At 43.9% G+C, this 21,334-nt stretch overlaps 1 protein-coding gene across 5 annotated transcripts in view; it reads left to right on the top strand.

The window, feature by feature from the left end:
• DOCK7 (dedicator of cytokinesis 7) overlaps positions 1 to 18,268 on the top strand; it is a 108,995-nt gene extending 90,727 nt beyond the window's left edge. For 2 of the 5 annotated variants that reach the window (XM_075508896.1, XM_075508893.1), the window contains 12 exons: positions 55 to 155; positions 1,107 to 1,299; positions 1,884 to 2,027; positions 2,989 to 3,120; positions 4,151 to 4,165; positions 9,602 to 9,727; positions 11,305 to 11,394; positions 12,118 to 12,354; positions 14,103 to 14,246; positions 15,136 to 15,242; positions 16,309 to 16,476; positions 18,092 to 18,268. In XM_075508896.1, coding sequence (XP_075365011.1) covers positions 55 to 155; positions 1,107 to 1,299; positions 1,884 to 2,027; positions 2,989 to 3,120; positions 4,151 to 4,165; positions 9,602 to 9,727; positions 11,305 to 11,394; positions 12,118 to 12,354; positions 14,103 to 14,246; positions 15,136 to 15,242; positions 16,309 to 16,476; positions 18,092 to 18,134 — 1,500 coding nt within the window. In that variant the 3' untranslated portion in view covers positions 18,135 to 18,268. Of the gene's footprint in view, positions 1 to 54; positions 156 to 1,106; positions 1,300 to 1,883; positions 2,028 to 2,988; positions 3,121 to 4,150; positions 4,166 to 9,592; positions 9,728 to 11,304; positions 11,395 to 12,117; positions 12,355 to 14,102; positions 14,247 to 15,135; positions 15,243 to 16,308; positions 16,477 to 18,091 lie in introns of all 5 variants that reach the window. The other 3 variants (XM_075508897.1, XM_075508894.1, XM_075508895.1) reach the window with 2 other exon arrangements.
• The last annotated feature ends 3,066 nt before the right edge of the window (positions 18,269 to 21,334 follow it).

Raw genomic sequence — 21,334 nt, 5'->3', positions numbered from 1 at the left:
AGTATGTAGCTCAAATCCCATTGCCCGTTCATTACAGCAGTATATTTTTTACAGGTTCAGGATCTAGTGTTCAACCTCCATATGATCCTCTCTGACACAGTTAAAATGAAGGAGCACCAGGAAGATCCAGAAATGCTGATTGACCTGATGTACAGGTAGAGTTTATAACCATTGTGCTGTAGGGACAGTAGATGTCAGTGCTCCACATGGTGTTTGAACACAGCTTTGTACCTATTCCACTTCCTGTATTTAGAGCATGAGGTATTGTAGTGCTGTGAACTTTGATTACTTGTTATTTATTAGCAATTACTTTACGTTAAACTTAAACCTGTTTTACACTACTTGCCATGATTCACATTTCACCTGAAACCAACACAGCTACTTGCTGTTTGGTTTTGGACTCGGATGTTGCACATTTGAGGCCTTACAGAGCTTGTTTTTGGAGCAGTTCCCGGGTCTTAGTGCGCATGGACCAATATGTGCCTGTCTGTTGTGTTTGAATGTGGTGTTGGTAGGTTTTGGCATTTACGTAGCTTATCTTGGATAAAAGTAGTTTCCGTTCCCCAGCAGTCTCTGACAATCTCATCCTCCACCTGAGTAAAGACAACTCTCCCTGCTTGCATCAGGGAAAACTTAAGGATCTTCCAGGACCTGCTTGCACAAAAGGCTTTTTGGTCGTGGTACATATGATGGTCTCCATGTGCAAAAGATATTCCAGGGCCATGTTAAGGTCCCAGCTACCAAATTGCATGGTGTTGTCTGCACAAATGATCCTGAAGGCTTCTTAGAAGGCAGCAGAGATTCTGTCATAAGCAACCAGGCAGGTCTGCTCTGATTGTCCCACATCTTTGGCTTACTACCAGTCTCCAGTATGAGCTTTGGTCAAGAGCTTCAGCAGTCACCCATAAAAGCATTCTGCCATCAAGGGGTAGCTGCAGTTGCTTACCCACCACTGACTGGCTCAGAAATCTATAAATAATTTAGGGTAACTTTCCATCTATATAGCTTCTTATCTCATGTATTTCTAGATAGCCTGGCACTGAGGGTGGTTGTTATTTAAGCTGAAGTAACTAAATACTAATCACAGAGGTTTTCTTTTCCATTAGGATTGCAAAGGGCTATCAGAATTCCCCTGACCTGCGCCTGACGTGGCTGCAGAACATGGCTGGAAAGCACTCCGAGAGGAGCAATCACGCCGAATCAGCCCAGTGCCTGGTCCACTCTGCAGCCTTGGTGGCTGAATATCTGAGCATGCTGGAAGACCGAAAATACCTCCCTGTAGGGTGTGTTACATTTCAGGTAGGAATTATTCTCCATAATGTGTTTTAGGGTTTTGTCATCTGCTGCTGAGATACTGAGTATCTCCATGTGCCAGGTATTACTGTGCCTACGTACTCATACTGCACCCACTCTGTTTGTTTTGGGGAGAATGCATTACAGCAAATTCTGAAAATCTTTATTATGCTTGAAGACTGTCTTGGTTCCCCTAAGTCTTTACATGCATAGCACTGAGTGAATCCAGTTCTTTTTATTTCTCCGTTTAAGTCATGGGTTTTTACCCTCTTTGATCTAACCATTTTGTAGTGGGTGCAGTTGATGGTGAAAGTGGTTCCTGTGACTGGTAATGTTAAGCAGGGCAATACTGAGTAGAGCAAACAAGCCCATACTTAGCTTTGAATGTGTAGGTGGTCCAGTCCAGTTAGTTTAAGCACGTGCTGAAGTACCGTGCTTCTTCAGAAGGGAATTAAACAAAATGCATGTGAAAGCTGCCTCTTTAAAAATTTTAGGATTTGATTGAAAATCAGCTGGCTTTCAAAGTATTGAGAGTTTTGGATGTTGTTTATATTGAGTAAAAATGTTTTATTTACATTATATCTCCTTAGAACATATCTTCTAATGTTTTGGAAGAGTCAGCAGTTTCTGATGATGTTGTATCACCAGATGAAGAAGGTATCTGTTCTGGAAAGTATTTTACAGAAGCTGGTCTGGTGGGATTGCTGGAACAGGCTGCAGCATCTTTCTCCATGGTAGAAGACTTAATTTATTTACCTATCTTCTTCAGCAATCTTATACTACTGGGCAATATAAAGGAAAATGTTTTCTCTATGTATAACTCTCACTTAATTTGCATGGAGCACTGGGAGTTTTAGTTGTTCAAGACAGCTCAGTTTGCCCTCTGGAGTAAACTGTGCAAAGAACGGGATCTGGGACCAAGAGGCCTTTGTGTGTTTCCAGTGTCTTTCACTTCAACACTGCACATCTGGGAGTTCACAACAGTAAAGAAAGGCTGTAATGTTTTTCCTCCTCTTCAAAAAGAGTGGGCCGAGAGCTTTATGTGGGCAGTGTTAATGAGCTGGTAGTAGTGTATCCATCAGAAACCAAGGAAAGCAAGTGAATTATTTCCCACAACACAATGTGAAACATCATTCAGTGGGTTTAAGTACAAGCAGGAATAACTCCCAAGAGCAAAGACCTAGAACCCCTGCTGTGGGCTGGATAAGCCATGCGATACAGTGTCTCTGCCTGCAAGGGGCTGGATCCCCTCCATTAGAGACATCCTAAGGAAACTTCACAAAGCCCATCTCATGGAGTGCCAAAAGTTGGATGTAGAAGTCACTTAGGTTGAAGATGCACTAAATAGAATGAGCTGTACTGTGCCCTTAAGCTTCCATATTTCATTCCCATAGATTTGGTTAGGATCCTATTTAGTTTGTTGTGCTCTTGTGCATATATCCATCCAAAATATCCCAGTTTTGATTCTGTTAATAATCTCATTTATTAGTAGCAATGTGTAATGCAGTAGGCTCTTGATTCCAAAGGTGACTGGGGATTTTATTCCATTCGTGTATGGGTATATTTTAAGTAAAGGTGCTGATTACATCACAGTGCCACCTTTTCATTTTGCAGTTTTATAATTTAAATGCTGGTAGTATGTATCATTCTTGCTGTTGAATTGATGGAGCAATCTGATGGACCTTATTTTTGTAGGCTGGCATGTATGAAGCAGTTAATGAGGTTTACAAAGTCCTTATTCCTATTCATGAAGCTAATAGAGATGCCAAGAAGCTCTCTACTATTCATGGTAAACTCCAAGAAGCATTCAGCAAGATTGTTCACCAGGTAATGATTTGAATTTTCAGCTGCAATGTGAATTGTGAAGAAACTTCAAATGCTCAGTGCAAATAAAAACTACCTGTTAAGGAAAAAACATTTCAATCAGATTACATGAGAATTGTCAAATGGTGATCCACAGTAAATGCAAGGATCGCTAACAGGATTTTTCTCTCTGGCCATTTAATGTGAGAAACATGAGAGACATCACATACCAAGTTTCATTGTAACTTTAGAAATATCCAAGAGTTAAAAATTCCAATAATCTGTCAGTTCATCTTCCCAGATGTTATTTTAGCCTGTGTTTTGCATGCTGTATTTCTGGGAAAAACACTGTATCTTGCCTTTAGCCTGGTAGGTAGCATTCAGAAATGTTGGGTTTTTATTTGTCTGTTCATATGGTGGATAAATAATTGAAGGAACCTTTCTAAACTTAGATGGTGCAAAACCCACCAGCTTAGGTGCTGAGCATTTGATGAGAGATACCAGAAGTTATCAATCCTCACAAAGCTCAACCTACCTCAGCTAAGCAGGAGACGAGAGCACGTGGCAACTCTCAAGAAGCACACGTTATCTTCTAGGAGAGGCCCGCTGGGTGCATGCCTTTCTGTCAGGGCAGGCAAGCATTTGGCAGACCCTCCTCCAGTACATGCCAGTGCTACTCTGAGCCCCCCACCCCAACCAGCTTTCTGGTCGTGGGCTGCTGCGTACATCGTTTGTCAGTTGGTGTAGTTGCCCTTACGCTGCCATCAGCTGCTCAGTAGACGTTGATTAGTGCATTGATTTCATAGGATCCAGCTGAGAGTCTGGTGGTTTTCTCCATGTTCTGGCATTGCCAGATTCCTGAGGTTAAGTATACCCATAAAGGACAATCATTGAGTGTCCTTCTAGGCCAGAGAAGGCCATTTTGGATGCATGATGACTTATAATCATTGAAACCATTTCAGGTTTATGATACCTTACATTGATGGTCATGTTTTGGCCTTTGAAACTTTTTTTTGGTTTCTGTGACATGCGCTTTTTACTTTTTATTACACAGAGTACTGGCTGGGAGGTAGGTAACTCCATTTTAGTTAGTAAAGAACACTAATAGATTTTTCAGATGACTCACGCCAACGCTTGCCCACATGTGCTAGTTGTGGGTATTTCTGTTGCTGTCTGCTGTTAAAACAATTCATTAACCAAAGAAATACCAATAAACCGATTGTGGTTGTAGTAGGAGATTCTTCATAAGAAGCTGTAGGTAGTGCATGGATGCTGATGTGTTCCACTAATGAGGTTCTTTGGTGAATGAGCCACTGTATCATCACTAGTTCGTTTTTATAATTTGTTTATATTTCTTTTCATCAGCATTGACACAGAATATCATCCCTTCATACCATATTTTCACCCCACCCACAGGGGTCGATTTAAGCAATAATGCTCAGAGGTACCGAAACACAAAACTGGTTTACTGCATGTGCAGACCATATCTCAGAGAACAGCAGAAGGCTGCTTCATTCTGTTCATTTAAGAACAATCAGTTTGTTATGTAGCTGTTCGTCTGGCAGTAAAATAGCTCAGTTGTGTTAACTGGAGTCAGTTTTGCTGCTTTCATTTTTGTAGAGGCTGTTTGCTCACATTTCTACAACGTACACCATGAGAACCACACATTTGGGTTAAAAACAGATAAAGCAGTCGGCTTCATGCGCAGTCGCACACAGCACAGCGAGTTTGATAACTCGGGCCCTAGTCTAGTCGACACAGTGGGTACACGAGCGTTGAGAAGTCTCAGAAGACACTTTAAATGTTTTGTGAATATGATGTTACATTCTTTGCTTAGTCTTCAGCTGTCCAGTTAATCTCTGCTTTTCTGTGAATCGGGCAACTCGGTATGGGCCATCTCACTCCATGTTTCCACCACAGGAGAGCATTTAAGCCCACACTTCCCGAACTGGGACCAAGAACAAAGTTCTTTTGCATTGTGTGATGCAAATAATTTGGGCTGATGATGTCTGAACGTCAGTTTTAATTCCAGCCTAGCAAGAAATGAAATTCAGGAGCTTAAAAGTAACCCCTGACACGTAAGGGCTGGCCCTGTAAATCATTTGCTTGTTCCTGTGAAAAGTCCCAGCAGATGAGGCAGCACAGCAATCCCGAATACATACCGTAGGAGTGTAAATGATCTGTGTTCAATAGCCAGCAAACGTGAAGGCCTGTGAGCATGTATTTTGATTAGCCTGCCCCTAAATCGACCCCTGGAGAAAATTGTGTCATTGGTTATGATTCTAACATCACTCAGTCATGTTTTACTGCATGGTAAAAGACACCCATGGTTTCTGTTCTCGTCTGTCATTGTGCTCCTTCATTGCCACACTTTTTCTGATCTTTGTGCTTTGTAGCTTTCAGATTTGTTGCATGTTTTGCCCTTTTTCCTTATTTTAAATACCTTAATTGATGCTCACCCTTTTTTATTTTAAAGTTTATTTGCTGCCAATTTGCTGCTTGTTTGTTTTTTGGAATTTCCCTAATTAAATACTTTCTGTTTTCTCCTCTATCGCCCTGGTTGCTGACCCTCCTCCCCACTCTTACTATTGTCTGTTGTGGTAAGTTCCTACTTGTGGAATTTTTCCCCCCCCTTTCTCTTTATTTTTTTCCCCTTTTTGTTTTTTGTTTTACACTGTGGAAATCCCAATTTCATTTTACCAAAGAGCTATGCCAACAGCAGGACCCCCCCTCATGTCACAAGGAAAGTAGTATTGCCAACTACAAGCACTGAAGTATCCTGAGTCTGGCACCAATGCATTTCTGAGACCTGCTTAAACATACCAGGTGGTGGGTTTTTCTGCTTGTGTCTTTGTTCATTGAATAAATGTTGAATTAATTCTTTTTGTTTACTTTCCAGTTAGGAAAGTTGTTAGGAAAAATCTTTCCATGCTATGCCATGAGAATTCAAAAATGCTTTTTAAAGTATGCAGGGTGAGGTTGCCATTGAATAGCAGGACTCCAGGAGCTGGTACTTTCAAAAAATCAATATTGGAAGACTTGTAATAGTTGGCAACACTGCAAAGGACCTTGGGTTAAAATTGACCAAGAAAATAACAGTGCTCAGTCTGGTAAAGATGGTTGGATTTTGCATTCTGTGCAGTGTGTATGAAGGAGTTGCTTTTATTCCTACATACTTCGGGCTGACTCTGCCTTCAGGCAGCTGCTGCTGTGTTGGTCTCGGTGAAGAAAGCAGATGACCACTCTTGCATCTGATTTTTCAAATATCGTTGGCAAAGCTTTTTGTGTGCGTGCAAGAGATAACTCTAAAACTTTATTCCCAGCAATGTTGAAAGGTATTTACCATGCATAATAACAAATCATGAACTTTCATAAATCATGATGGCTGTTATCTGCTCTGCCAGTTCTGTAATGGCTATTCAGTGTTCACCTTCATTCTCTTCTCCTCCCAAAGACCTATTATTTTTTCATAAAATAATAGGAGATAAAATGCTTTTAATAATTTCTCCCTCATATCTGCATTTTTAGCTCTTTTCAGAAACAAGACCATGGAGTATTTTTAAGCTATTTGTTTTGTTTTCAGTATGGCGATTAGATAGACTTTGGTATTGGCTAAATTTCAATTAAAAGATCCTAGTACAGAGCCATCCCATATTTTTAATGCCAGGCAAGAAATTGAGCTCTCCTAATCTCAGGGGGCTGGTAGCTACTGAATGTCTGTGTGAGGTAAGGAATAGCCTGCAGGCGTTCGCTCTCCCGGAGCAGTGTGTTTCCAGCCCCTTGCTCCCAAGTACAGATCCCCCAACATGAGTCACGTGCGTTTTGTGGCTGATGGATCCAGGGCTTTGTGGGGGAGATGCTTTTAGGGGCTAACCAGTGCTACTCACTGCTGGCTTTTCTCCCTGGAATCCTTATGATAACTGAGTTTCAGCAACTGGATTTATCAGGAAAAGCCAGTGCAGCTGGTCTTCATGACGATGAAACAAGTACATAAGTTGGGAGCTGTCTTCACACGGGGACACTGAATCTCGCCGGACTTCCCTGCTGCCACCACTCCTGGGACTTCCCAATGCCCCATTACTCTTATTTTATGCATTTAGTAAATGCCACCAGAACTCCTTATTAATTGACGCTGATCAACAGACAGCATTTTCTTCCTCACTCGCTGTTGTTTTTACAGCAACATATATGTACGCTGCCCGTAACAAATAGGTGCCTGGGCAGCTGTCCACGTGGCGGATACCTCGTGGGGACCAGGTTCTGCCAACACTTCATAGCCTGAAAGTCACTTGTCAAGTAGGTAGGAAAAAAACACATGAGTTAGAAGAGCAGCAGTGTGTCCTCCATCGCTGGGGCCTGCCCTGTGCCCATGGGTTGGGACAGGATCCCACCAGCTGCCAGGTGGAGCATGCCCAGGCCCTGTATAAGGTCTGGGGAGATGTCTCGTATGGCAGTTCCCGTTGGGCCCACGTGGTGCTACCTTGGGAAGTGCTTTGAGAAGGAGCCCTGGAATCATAGTCTTCTCCCTATAACATTGAGATTGAATTGAAAAAAATGGCACAGGAAGCTGGAAATGCTGGGTGTTGAGGGATTTTAGCGTGGGTAATATTGTCCAAAACTGTAGCTTTGAAAAGATAGTGATGAGTAAATTAAGAGTTCAGTAGGCTGCTCATTCCTGTGTGGGTCCAGAGGGACGGGCACTGGAGAAAGACAAGGAGTCCAGGGAAATAGCTCCCAGATTTTGCCAGATGGTACTTCCAATAAAACAGTAATAGCTTTGCAGCTGGGGATCGCACCCAGGGAGGTGCTTCTGGGGATGGCTGTGGCGTGACAAAACCCTGTAGTCTACGCTGGCAGGTGGAGCTGGATAAAAGCCCCTCTCTGGAAGAGGGATGCTTGGAGGGACAGGCTGGAGCAGGGGTCCAAGGAGCCGCCCGTGCCACATTAAGCATATGAGCAACTCTCGGTGCGACTCCTTGTTATCTTAAGTTGGAGCATGTATCTACACTCTTGCCAGAGCAGAGCCGATGAATTTGTATCTGTCGATGTCCCGTAGTAAAGCCAAGATGTGGCCTGCGTGTAGTAAGCAAGGCTGCTGCTGGCTCTGCTCACGTCAGGCTTCCCTTCCACTCGAGAGCTGGGCAGCGGTGAGCTTTGCCCTCCTGAAGGCGCTTGGGGTGGGCAGCAGCCCTCGCCCCAAAAAGGCAACGCCGCGTCCTCCTGGCTGTGCCTCGGGCGAGAGGGGCCGAGCCGTGCCTGGGCAGCTCCAGCATGATGCCCCAGAATTTCCTCCAGGCCAGGAGAATGGGTGGCTTGCCGTGACAGTGCTTTTTCCAGGCTCTGGAGTTTGCCCGAGGGCTTTTTTAATTTTAGTTTGGCTTATTTATCCTCTTTGCCTTCCATAGATCATGTTCACCATCACCACAAGAGATCAGTTTTGCCATAGCAAAATACTAAAAAAAAAAAAATCATACACGGCAGCCAGGAGGTCTGTAAGTGCTGTTTGAAACCAAACACTAGCCCAGATTCAGAAACATTGAGTGTTAAATACTACATCACACTTCCTCACGAGAGTAAAGGTGAACATTTTAGAGTTTCTTGCTGAAAGGCATTTCTGGTTTGTGCATGCAGCGTGAGTTTTTTTAACAAAATCGAAGGTGTGATTTATTTTTAAAGCGTTTTTCTTCTCTCTCTCTCTCTCTCTCTCAATCAGATTTTCTTCATTACTTTTCCAGCAAAAGTCTTTCTTGTTTCTCTACTTTTGTTGCATTTCTGGGCCAAATTCACCACTGGCTCAAATGGAAGCAGGTACATAATACAGTGGATTGCATCTGCTTTCACCAGGAGTGACTTTGGCCCTCTGTACTAGACATTAGTTACTAGAAGAGAACGTAACACTTTCCAGTCGACATGCTATTTAAAAAGCACTTGCGTGTGTGTGTGAGTGAACTGGACATTGACTTCGGCCCAATCCTGCAATTACTTGAGAGTGGATTATGGGGGTTCTGGTGTGGGTAATTTTCAGGGGTGTCTGTGTGCAATATCCTCCCTGCGTGCTGCAGGCTGTCCGCAACTGGACTTCCCCACGCCTGTGCCTACAGGCTACGGACCAGGCTAAGGCGTGTCTGCATAGGGTTTGAAGAGCCTGAAATAATTACCCAAACGAAGGGACTTGCCTTTGACTGCTCCTCAGAAACATCCGACACCTCCAGACTCCTCCTGGGGTGGGAAAAGTCATTGCAGGGTTGGGCTAATGGTCATAACTGATCCATATAATTTCATGTTAGTTTATAATTTCATTGCGGTGTTTGCTGCTAAATGCATTCATGCTGAGTTCCAGGTGTGTTTTTCTTTCCCTGCTTTCTTTCTTTCTATTTTTTTTCCTTGTTTTTTAATTTCTTCTTTATTTTGCATAAATTCAGGAGCCTGCCTGCAGCCATGCTTGGGGGTGTGCATGTCTCCACACTGAAATAACCTTTTGTTTCTCCAAACCTAGGATGGAAAGAGGATGTTTGGCACCTACTTCCGGGTTGGTTTTTATGGAACTAAGTTTGGAGACCTGGATGAGCAAGAGTTTGTTTACAAGGAACCTGCGATAACAAAGTTAGCTGAAATTTCTCATAGGCTCGAGGTGAGATGATTGTGGCTGACCTCAAGTTCTGTCTGTGACTTGCAGCTGAACTATTTTGCATCAGTTATTTAAGAGCTGCGTTGCCAAATTACAGGAAGTAGTGGAAATGAAAATTGTTGGGCAAAACCAGCGCTGTGCGTCTTGGAGCCTGACACAAGGCTGAGCTTAGAGAAACAGTCACTTGGCAAAACAGTTTGCAGAGCCCTGTGCAGTGACCCAGAGCTGGGCCTGATGTCTCCTGTCCTCTTGCCAGTGCCACCTCTGCAGGAGGCAGGAGGAATGCAGAGAGAGGAGTCCCACAGGTTTTCCCTGATCTTGCAGCAAGAGCTGCAGACCTGCTATGATCATTCGAGAGTTTGTGGCATATCACACTGTGTTTGCATTTCTCTTCAGCTGTGTCGTGGTTTAGCCCCAGCCGGCAACTAAACACCACGCAGCCGCTCGCTCACTCCCCTCTGGTGGGATGGGGGAGAGAATCGGAAGAGTAAAAGTGAGAAAACTCGAGAAAACATAGCCCCATACCAGCCACTATAAAGAAAATTAACTCTATCTCAGCTGAAACCAGGACAAGCTGCCTGGTGTAAATGGGATGACCTGGGCTTGAAAAAAGGTTGAGATGCCTTTCAGGATCTGACTTGCAGAAAGTATTGCATTTTGCTGTCATTTTGTTGCCTTCACATCATGTTCCTCTCTCCTAGAGATTGAACCCTCTTAAGGTGGCTGAATTTCAGAGCCCCTGAAGTGGGACATCACAGGTCTGAAATTTGTTTCGGCCGTGAACAAGCAAAGGCAACTCTGATTAATCTAACTGGGGCTTGGGTGCAGCTCCAGGTACCACCCAGTGATCATCTGTACCGTGTAATGGTTAGTCTGGCCTGGTTTTGTGCTAACTAACCTGTGTCTAGATAATGTCTTAGCACAGTTTGGGGGTCAGCATGGGTCAGAGACTGTTCCCAGTAGGCACTGTGGACAGATGAGGCCATCCCCAGTGGGAGAGGAAGAGCGTTTAGCAGCATGGCTCTGGGCCATGCCATGCTACTTGTTCGTAGGGCCAGAGGACAGACCTGGCCCTATTTTATTTGCTAGAATAGATCTGATGTCATGTCATTGCTCACAACAATTCAGCTGCTGTCACGTTGCGCTGAAAGCAGCAGCGTTGTTTGTGGTTTAAGCGCATGAAACTGAGTTCACCCATTCACCCAGCCCAGCAAAGCTGCGCTCTGATGCGGCACCTGATTTCCAGGCAGATCCCGTATTGACCCCAGTTTTCAGTTGAGCTCACAGACACACAGCAAGCTCAAATGGCTTGTTCAGAACCACGCAGCGTGTGTGTGTGCAGTTGGAAGGCTCCCGAGTTCTCCTGCCTTCCAGGGCATTAGGCTTGTTTTTTCCTGTTGCCCCTGGAATGTGACTGATTTAATTCTCCTAGGTTCAGCAGATCACATTGAGCCCCGGCACAGCTACTGTTGAAGGCATGTGGAGCTTCACCTCCCCTGAATATGCCTTTGTCTCTCCAACCCCCATCTCTGATGGCTGCGTTTGATGGTTTCTTTCAATGTATTTGCTCTTGATTGTAGGGCTTTTACGGAGAACGGTTTGGTGAAGATGTGCTTGAAGTCATTAAGGACTCAAACCCTGTGGACAAATGTAAACTCGATCCTAACAAGGTAAGAACACAAGTACAGGTTTAGAAGTAGAACTGGTCCTGAATGTATGCAAACGCAGTGGAACAAATCCTGCCCTGAATTTCAACAAGTAGGCAATGCAATCCATGTACAGAGCATCTTGTGTGACTGCATGGGATGAGAGTTGGGGAAAATCATCCCAGCAAAGGAAAGCAGAATTAGGCATTTTGTTCCCTGCCCCAGGCCCTGCCCTTGTAGTGGTTGGTGGGAAGGGAGGAGACGAAAGCTCCCTTTTGCCTTTCCCTGTAGTCTCCGCTAAGTGCAAGGAAGGAAGGGAGTTTGCCATTCACTGGCCTCTGGCTTTTCTGCAGCTGCAGCATTTTGTCATTCTTGTGCCATGTCCTTTAAGCATAGCAGAAATAACAGGAGCATGCCTAGGAAACAGGACTGTGGCTTAGGACAGGGCATCATCTGCAAGGAGAGGAAGGAAATGCTTCATGTGAAGAGCATGAGAGGAGAGGGGCAGTGTACTGTATTTTATCCAGTCCAGAAGCTGCTGAGCAGCTACCAGCACCCCTAGTTCCTGTCAATGTGAGTGTGATTTTTCTGAGTGAAGGCAAAAACCAGTCCTAGTTCTTCCAGAGGTGGCTTCAAGAGGAGAGAAAGCAAACTGGGTTACTGCACTGCTAAGAAGCAAGGCGTAGGAGTCAGCTCTTCTCCTCTGGCACTGTACCTCACCATGCACACCTGGGTTCCTTCCTGCAGGCTTACATTCAGATAACCTACGTGGAGCCGTACTTTGACACGTACGAGATGAAGGACAGGATAACTTACTTCGACAAAAACTACAACTTGCGACGTTTCATGTACTGCACGCCCTTCACGCTGGACGGCCGAGCTCATGGGGAGCTGCATGAGCAGTTCAAGCGCAAAACAATCCTGACGACGTCCCACGCTTTCCCTTACATTAAAACCAGGATAAATGTCATCCACAAAGAGGAGGTGAGGCCTGCACTCTCAGGGGCTTCCTCTGTTTGAAGGGAAATGTTACACAAGACTAAGGGAAGTGGATGTTGCTGAAACTCATGCATAATATACTATTGTATGTGTAGTTTGATAGCACAGCCACGTCCCTTCACGCTGTCACATTAACACAGAATCACAGAATTGTATAGGTTGGAAAAGACCTTTAAGATCAAGTCCAACCGTAAACCTAACACTACCAAGCCCACCACTGCACCATGTCCCTAAGCACCTCATCCGAACGTCTTTTAAATACCTCCAGGGATGGCGACTCAACCCCTTCCCTGGGCAGCCTGTCCCAATGCTTGATAACCCTTTCGGTGAAGTAAAATTTCCTAATATCCAGTCTAAACCTCCCCTGGCACAACTTGAGGCCATTTCCTCTCGTCCTATGGGTTGTTACTTGGGAGAAGAGACCGACCCCACCTCGCTACAGCCTCCTTTCAGGCAGTTGTAGAGAGCGATAAGGTCTCCCCTCAGCCTCCTTTTCTCCAGGCTGAACAACCCCAGGGCCCTCAGCCGCTCCTCATCAGCCTTGTGCTCCAGACCCTTCCCCAGCTCCGTTGCCCTTCTCTGGACACGCTCCAGCCCCTCAATGTCTCTCTGGGAGTGAGGGGCCCAACACTGAACACAGTATTCGAGGTGCGGCCTCACCAGTGCCGAGTACAGGAGCACGATCACTGCCCTAGTCCTGCTGGCCATGCTATTTCTGACACAAGCCAGGATGCTATTGGCCTTCTTGGCCACCTGGGCACACTGCTGGCTCATATTCAGCCGGCTGTTGACCAACACCCCCAGGTCCTTTTCCAACGGGCAGCTTTCCAGCCACTCTTCCCCAAGCCTGTAGTGTTGCATGGGGTTCTTGTGGCCCAAGTGCAGGACCAAGATGCACTCTCTTGACCATCACTAGTCTACCTTTCCCCTCTCTGCTAAAGATACAGAAATTCAGCAAAGAGCGAGAGCAGACAGAGCCGTCGTGAGCTGCTCCGGCTGTTCGCTGAAGGGACTGTGCATGAGACCCCTTTAATTTGATTTTAAGAATGCCTTGTTTCTATTGAGCTTTTCCCTGTTCCTGTTCAACCTAAACTAAAACCAGACCAATTTAGAAATGCGGTATGTCCTCCCACCTCTTTCACCAGTGTTTGCAGCTCATAGCAGCTGGTATACACAAGGGCCCTCGGTGAGCTTTGTAGTAATGCAGGTTGCTCCCTTCCATTCTGCTTGAACAACGTGTCCCGTTGCTCCGAGTTACAGCTCACTTGCGTGGCCAGTGGGGTCCTGAGGCCTTATAGAGAAGTTTATCCCAAAGCTATGTTAATTTTTCAAGGGTAGGTAGGAACTGATGTGATGCCTGGGACACAATGGAAAATGCGTTTTCATGCAAGGCAGGGAACCTATGGGTGTTTAGGCACTGACGTAGTGCTGTAGCCATGGGTAGTTGGTTGCAGTGACACAGGGACACGAATCTGCCTCCTCAGAAGCGATCTCAGAAAGCTCTTGAGTACCCAGATGTAGAAACACATTTAAAAATCAAACTTTTTCTTGATGTTCCTAAACCAAGACTAAGAGGATGCATTTCTAAAGTGCTTCTGTTCAGACTGACAGTCCTATTGGTGTCCTCCACCACTTCAGTGTGCCACCCCAAAGTGACCTTGGTGTTTCTGAAAGTATGTGTCTGGTTGAGTCTCAGCCATAACAAGCGTCCTCTATTCTGGCTACTTGCTTAGATCATTTTGACGCCCATTGAAGTTGCCATAGAGGACATGCAGAAGAAAACACAGGAATTAGCTTTTGCAACCCACCAAGACCCTGCGGACCCGAAGATGCTGCAGATGGTGCTACAAGGATCAGTAGGTACCACAGTAAATCAGGTGAGGATCGCTGTCCAAGTTGGAGACACTGGGGTAGGGCCTATCGCTCAGTGCAGTGCATGCTCAGTGTTGGGCCTTATTTCTAAATTACCTTGGATTTTTTTCCCCGTTCAGTCTGTGGGATGTGTTTAAGGTCACTGGTGGGTCTAGACCAGCTGCTCTCAGTGACTTTGCCATTTGAGTAAGAGTCCTGAAAATGTGATTAGATCTGGAAAGCAGCTGAGAAGAGACAGCCCTCTTCCCCCAGTTACCTGCTCTTTCCTGGCATTCACAGTTGTTTCTGCCTGTTTCTCCTTCTCCCTTAAAAAACAACAAAAACATAAAAAGCTTTATTACTTTCCCTTTGGTTAGCCAAGCTCTGGTGGGTGGAAGCAGGATTGTGTCCTGCAGTGGTTTTTGAACAAAATGGAAAGCAAAACTAATGAATGGAGAAAAATTGAGGAAAAACTGAGAGTATCAGTAAAGCTCTACTAATGCACAAGCTGGGAAAAAATCAGCTGGAGTTTCAAGTTCTGGGCTGAGTTTGCAGTGCTGGCAAACACTTCCTTGGTTCCATCTGCATTGTTTAAACTTTGTCTTGCTTGTGAGTTGAGCAAACTTTGTCAAGGGTCCTTATAAGAGAAAACAAATGTAGAATCTGTGCATTTTCTCACACTGTTTTCCAAAAGCAGAGTTTCATTAAAAAAAAAAAAAAAACAAAACCTAAAAGAGATTCAGTTGTCATGATGTTTGGTGATTTATGCCAGATTTACCATCTGCAATTCTGCAAGATGCATTCTGTAAGGAAATGTTGCATTTTACGAATGTTTCTGCGTGCAAAAAGTTTCTCCAGCAATTGGATATGACAGATGGTTCCAAGAAACTTATTTTTTCTCTTCTGCTCCTAAAGGGACCATTAGAAGTTGCACAAGTTTTCTTGTCTGAAATACCCAATGATCCAAAGCTCTTCAGACATCATAACAAACTACGACTCTGTTTCAAAGACTTCACAAAAAGGTATGGAGTATTGTCTTCAAACTGCCTGACAGACGCAGTTATCGCTACCACACCAGGCAGGAACACGTACAGTAACACAGAGGGTATCGGGAGAGAGGAGTATTCATGCTGTAACTCCATCTGTCCCGTTTCCATATGCAGCTGTATTCCTCAGCTGCCCAGCTGGTTCCCTGTTTCTCTGGTGCTGCAGGTCCATGACTTAAGTCAGATCAAGTGGCTGAAGTCATTTGGCTTTGTTGTTTATCAGGAATGAATTAGTGATCACAGTTGAGCTGTGAACAAGTGTTCCTGTTTCAGAAAACACAACTAGCCATGCTGGCACAAATGAACTCACAGCTTGGCAAGGTCAGGAGAAACTGCTGAATTGGCCAGGAGATTTAATTTCCTTCTGAAGTGAATTTCTCCAAACAGAGTGGAAGCATGCTGGCAGAATTCTCTCAAGAAATGTGCCGGCTGCTCTGCTTTCCTCTTGAGTAATGCAAACTGCAGTCTCAGTCCAGCATCGTTTGCAAGCACCAAGGAATTTTTTAAAAAAAGTTAAAATAAAAATGTTCCGTGCAAATAGATCCAGTGGCAATGCCATTTTCCCATATGTAATAAGTGGCATTGATGACACAGTTCTTTTCATACCCTTTGTTAAAATTACATCTTTCCAAGTAGAAGAGTTCCTGATGAACATCTCATAGTCTGCCATTTATTAATCTTTCCTGGGGAGAGCAGTAGATCTATCCATCTTTAAATCCTCTTGGACTGGAGGTAGCTATGTGGAGATCAGCTTTTCATTTCTCTTCAGGGATGATAAACGTAACTGGAGAGTAAATTAAAATTAAAAAGGAGTTGCCATTCTGGAAGTGAAATGGAAATTGGAAATATGACACCCTCTCCTTTCCCCATGGACACCAACTGCTTTAGCTGAGTCTTTATTACCCAAAAGACAAGATAGAGAACGATATTATGTGTCTTCCCAGAGGAACAGAATGATTTTTTTTGTCCTATTAGATTAACAAGTCTCTAGCAAGCAGGTCCTTTTTTATGTGCCCAAGTTTCACAGGCTTTTGTTTTCTAGATGCGAAGATGCTCTGCGCAAGAACAAGAGCCTGATCGGTCCAGACCAAAAGGAGTATCAGCGAGAACTTGAAAGGAATTATCACCGGTTAAAGGAAGCTCTCCAACCTTTGATAAATAGAAAGATCCCACAGTTGTATAAGGCAGTGCTGCCGGTCACTTGCCACAGGTGGATATTTGATTTTACTCTTTCAGCAGAGATCAGGAGGGTGTAAAACTGGGGTGTCTGATCTTCCTGGTGAATCTGTGACATCTATTTGTTTTCAATTATGGCTCTTTTGGCTGAGTCTATCCCTTTTCCCTTCTGTCCTGACCTCAGAGCACGTCCCCTTCCCAGCAGTTATGGTAGGTGGTGTTTGCAATGGTTCCTTTTGTTCCTGATCAATGAGGAATTTTTTTTCATCCTGCATCCCATTCTTTTTAGATTCAAAACCACCCTCAGTGTGGCAGGACTTTGACACTTGTTTGCTCCCAGTGGAACTGGGATGAGGAGCTCCAGGGGCAGGCAGGGTGGAAGAACAGTTGGTGTCTTCCATGCTGGAAGGCGGGTCAGCTGGACTCCGGGCTTTTTGTTTGTCTGCAATGAGACTGAACATAAAAGCCCCACTGGGAATGTATGAAGCAGGTCAGAGCCTGTAGCACTGTCATCCACTGGCACCAGCTGCGGCTGAGCAGGGGGACTTTGAGTGCATAAAGTTTCTCACGAGGCTCTGGCTCCCAAAATAGGGGCAGAAGTGTTTCCCAGCAGGTACTGTCTACATAATCTTTGGCTTGAGAACCCCTGTTATGTCCCCTGTCAGCAAGGTAGGCTAATGCAGTCCAGCAGGACTGCCCTGGCATCATGGTCTCACACCAGTGAGTGGGGTGGGGGTTATTTTTGGGAAGGAGCATCCTTAGCACTGAGCAGGACAGTGACGGTGCTTTTAACGACAGACCCTTTAGGAGATTTGTGTGAATGTGGACTTCAGCTCATGTCCATGCCGTTGGTTTAGGAGAATACAGCCCTGGTTTTGAACCTCTCCTCATGTAAGTGTTGTTTAGAGGTAAAGAGCAATGGCGAGCATAAAAAACGTTGTGAACAGAGAAACTCGGCAAAATTACGTTCTAAAAAGAGCAAGACTTAGTGCTGGATGAAGAAGGAAATGAGTGTTCCTAGCTCACACGGCAGTGCTTAGCGATGGTTCTGTAGCTGAATTTGATGTATTTTTCTGTCTGCTGAATACTGCAGAAAGGTGGCCTTTCCTCATTACCTAGGTTCATGACTTTTTAAGCTCTCCCCAGATCACATACCATGTCCTAGCTGTTCTCTTGCTGGAGTCAGTTTTCACTGGCTGGGGCAGGTGGGAGGGACAGTGCTTCCCTCCCCACCCAGGTGGGAACCTCACAAGCACGTTTGTCATGGTAATTATTTTCTAATCTTGTGAAATTCAGCCTGTGCAGAGAGTCTAATACAGGTATTCCAGGCAAATTCCACTTAGAGATTTATTTGAAAGACTTAAATAATATTTCAGTAGTGCAGGTGGTTTGTGCTGCTTCTCTACGTACACATGAATTAAACGTTCTGTCAGCTTTCATGTCAGTAAATCTTGGGCAGTTAAGTGATCCCAGATACAGACCCAAAACTAATGCATTTGAAAAGCAATGAGTTAATGTCAGTGGACTTAATTTTTGTAGTAGCCAGCTGTAGAAAATACTGGAAATCAAGTACAGAATCATTCATCGGACGAGGCTTCTTATTTCATCATGGAAAATATGAGCTCATCATTGTATTTTCTCTCCCTCAGAGACTCCTTCAGCAGGATGAGCCTTCGCAAAATGGATATCTAAACGAGTTAAAAACCAAAATAAAAAAGCACTTAAAATTAAGGTTTTGAAAAGAAAGAGCCTTGTTATCAGCGCTGGGAATCAAAGAAGTTTTATTGTGAAATAAAACTTGGACTTCATCCTGGACATCCCACACACCTCTTCCTCCATCAAAGTGTTCAGTGGCCAAAAATCATTCTGAATTGTCAAATGTAGACTTATCAATGTTTGAAAAAAATCATGACAGTGGTATCCAGAGTATTGGTGATAAGCTGTAAACTTACCTGTTTTTTAAGGCATTTTTATGACTCAAAGGTACACTAAACGCATTTACCTTTATTTATAGCATTACCTAATGTTAAATTTATTTACTTTTAGTTCCTATATTTAATTTATATTAGGACCATACACAAATGCATTTTTGAAGTTTTTAATGTAGTGATGATGGTTATTTTGATGGTACTATTAAATATGTGAATGTTTACACTTTAATTCCCTGTGCATTGGACTTCAGAGCTCGCCATCCTTGGGAAAAAGGTTCAGAGTAAGGTAAGTCTTACAGTAACACTTCTTAACCAAGTGGTATTTTTTTTACTATCCCTATCCTTTTTCCTTTGTAACTCTGAATATGAATTGCTGCAAAGAAAAAGAATTCCATCTGTAGCCATCAGAAGAGTCGAGGCACATCTTGTTACCACTTTACCTCCTTCAGTACCAGCAAAGGGGAGTTTCAGTGTGACTGCTGTGTGACGTGCTCATTTCCACCAGCTAGGAAGTCCAAACAGCACAGTAATCTCATCGTGACTTTAAATGTACAATTCAGCTTAGCAGTGTACATGCAACTAGGCTGCTTTTTTGTGTCCCTTTTTCCATTTAGAAACTAATTTCATGGGGAAGAAGAACAAAAACTGATATCACAGTTTAAGTTAAAAGCTTACATAGAAAGCATTCTTTGCATTGTTATTTATGTAAAGAAAACCATCTGTTTTACAGCAGTTATTTTGGTGGCTAACACAGCACTTCAAGGAGCCATCAGAATTGGAGCTGAGTACACAACTCCTAAATCTAGTCCTTTATATTTTTCCTGTCTGTATTGAACAAGGTCCCTTGGAAGAGGTGGTATGTGATTAAACACAAGCTTATTCTCTCTCCATAAATACCTAAATATGCGTACATATACATGTATCTATATAAAAAAACAAATTTGATAAACATACTTTTTATAGATATAAAAATATAAGGAAAAATAATCCGTTTTATACATGAGCTTTTTAAGGTAGCAAACAACTATACATCATCACTTCCAGGTTGTGAGCATTTGACTTGTGAAACCTAAACAGTTTTTACCTTCACTTCTAACATACGCATTCCGGTATGTTAGAAGGTGCTGGGGGGTGTTTCTTTGGGCTTCGCCCCCTTCTGTTTTAGCACCTGTAGCTGCACCAAGTGCCCACCTTTCTGCATCAGCTGGGAGGGTTTAGGGTGGGGAGGGTCTTTTTTATTCTTAATACTTATTTCAAGTTATTAGTGGCTGTCTGTCAGTGTGCTCGTAGCAGGACAATTGTACGCTTACCGCTGAGCAGGGCTGGAAGGGCACCGTGTCTCGGAGCCACGGTGGGCTGTATAGGCGCGTGGCCTGCCCCAGTGGGATGGTGCCCGGCAGGATGGCACAGGGCAAGGCGCTGCAGGGCACGCTGGCTGTGGCCACGGGCTGTGTTGGGGAAGGGAGAGCCGTACTGCCCATTTTTGCTCCTTCTCCCGTGCTCTTTTGTTCCAACAGCTTCATAGCGGTGGTGCTTTTTGGTAGCGTAAGTGCAGTGCTCTTCTCAGTGTGCCCATCTCCGACCGTTTCCCTTGAACGCAAGTAATCCTGAACTAGTTCTGTGTTGCAGGTTATAACACAGGAAAGCCTGCATGGAGTTTTTTGCATAAAGAAAAACTACTCCTCTCCCCTAAGCCCCCCTTCCCCCCCCCCCGAGACATTTCAAAGGCCTATTGCACAGCCCAGGGATGTTGACAAGGCTTTGGAAGCTGTATGGGAGTCGGGCACTCTCATAATGGATAATATTAAGGAAGGAGGGGGTAGCTTTGCAAGAGATTTATATGAAGAGGCATGCAAAATATTTACAAAGTGAAAAAGGGGAAACAAATCCCAATAGCCATGCAAGAATGAAACCTTAATTTACAGTAGTCCTTGTGTATTGCTTCTCCAGCTAGGAAAGCAGCCGTTTGCATCCATATCTTGTATAAATATCCTTTGATTTTACTGGATGGCCCCATGTCAGTGCAAATGTGACTGGCTTATTGGTACATATAGCTCCACAATTGTGCAGAACTCAAGTGTAGTATCATGGAAAGCTAAGATTGGGCAGCCACATTTTGTTTTCCATTGCAGCAAACTACAGGCCCTGTGCCATACAGAACATTAGTTACTGTGGCAAGTGACTAGCTCAGGAAGGGTGGCAAGTGCTTTACTTGAGTAAGTCTCGAAAAAAACCACCCCATAGTGTCTATCCATATGCCAGAGGAGTGTTTTTTCATTCAGTGTATTCCAGCTGATTGTGTTTTCTGTTCAGCTGCCTGCAAAGAATGTTTCTCTCAAGCTGTATAGTATGATGGAAGACAGCTGGGTCTTCCTTCAATTACACTGTAGCCAGTCTTTTGTTGAATATAACCGTATTTTGTTTCCTTGGAACATTTCCTGTTCCTGCAGTTGAATGAAAAAGATAAGTCTTGGGTCAAGTGTGGAAAAATAAACTTTCATTTGCAGGCTGAAATTCAGCAAACCCCATACTGCAGGCACTAAAAAAATAGCATTCTGTAATGTGATTTGGCTACCCTTGCAAGGTAAGATTAGTTATTTTTTTTAATGTAGCTATTTCTCAGTTTAGACAATGAAATTATTTATTATGGTGACAATGCTTTGGAAAAGGGAAAGGTCTTAGCGTATTTGTAATTCCAGAGTTTTCTCCTCTGCAGAAGATAATTACTACAGACATCTATTCAGCATGAGTTTATAAGCAACTCTAAATTTAGTCCAGCCTTTCTTACACTCTTTTCTATTGACAGTACAAGCTTTCTAGACTGAAACGTATTTTAGTAATACATCATCTAGGTATACTGCAAAATCAAGGCCTGTGCAAAAATCAGAGGTCCACCAGAACATGGAAAATACACTAAAGCTATTTTTCATGAGTTACCTCATTATTTATACTACGTTATAA

Source organism: Mycteria americana, chromosome 7 (genome assembly GCF_035582795.1).
Source record: "Mycteria americana isolate JAX WOST 10 ecotype Jacksonville Zoo and Gardens chromosome 7, USCA_MyAme_1.0, whole genome shotgun sequence".
Lineage (NCBI taxonomy): Eukaryota > Metazoa > Chordata > Aves > Ciconiiformes > Ciconiidae > Mycteria > Mycteria americana.
Note: the sequence above shows the minus strand (reverse complement) of the source record. Positions and strands in the feature narration are given on the sequence as shown.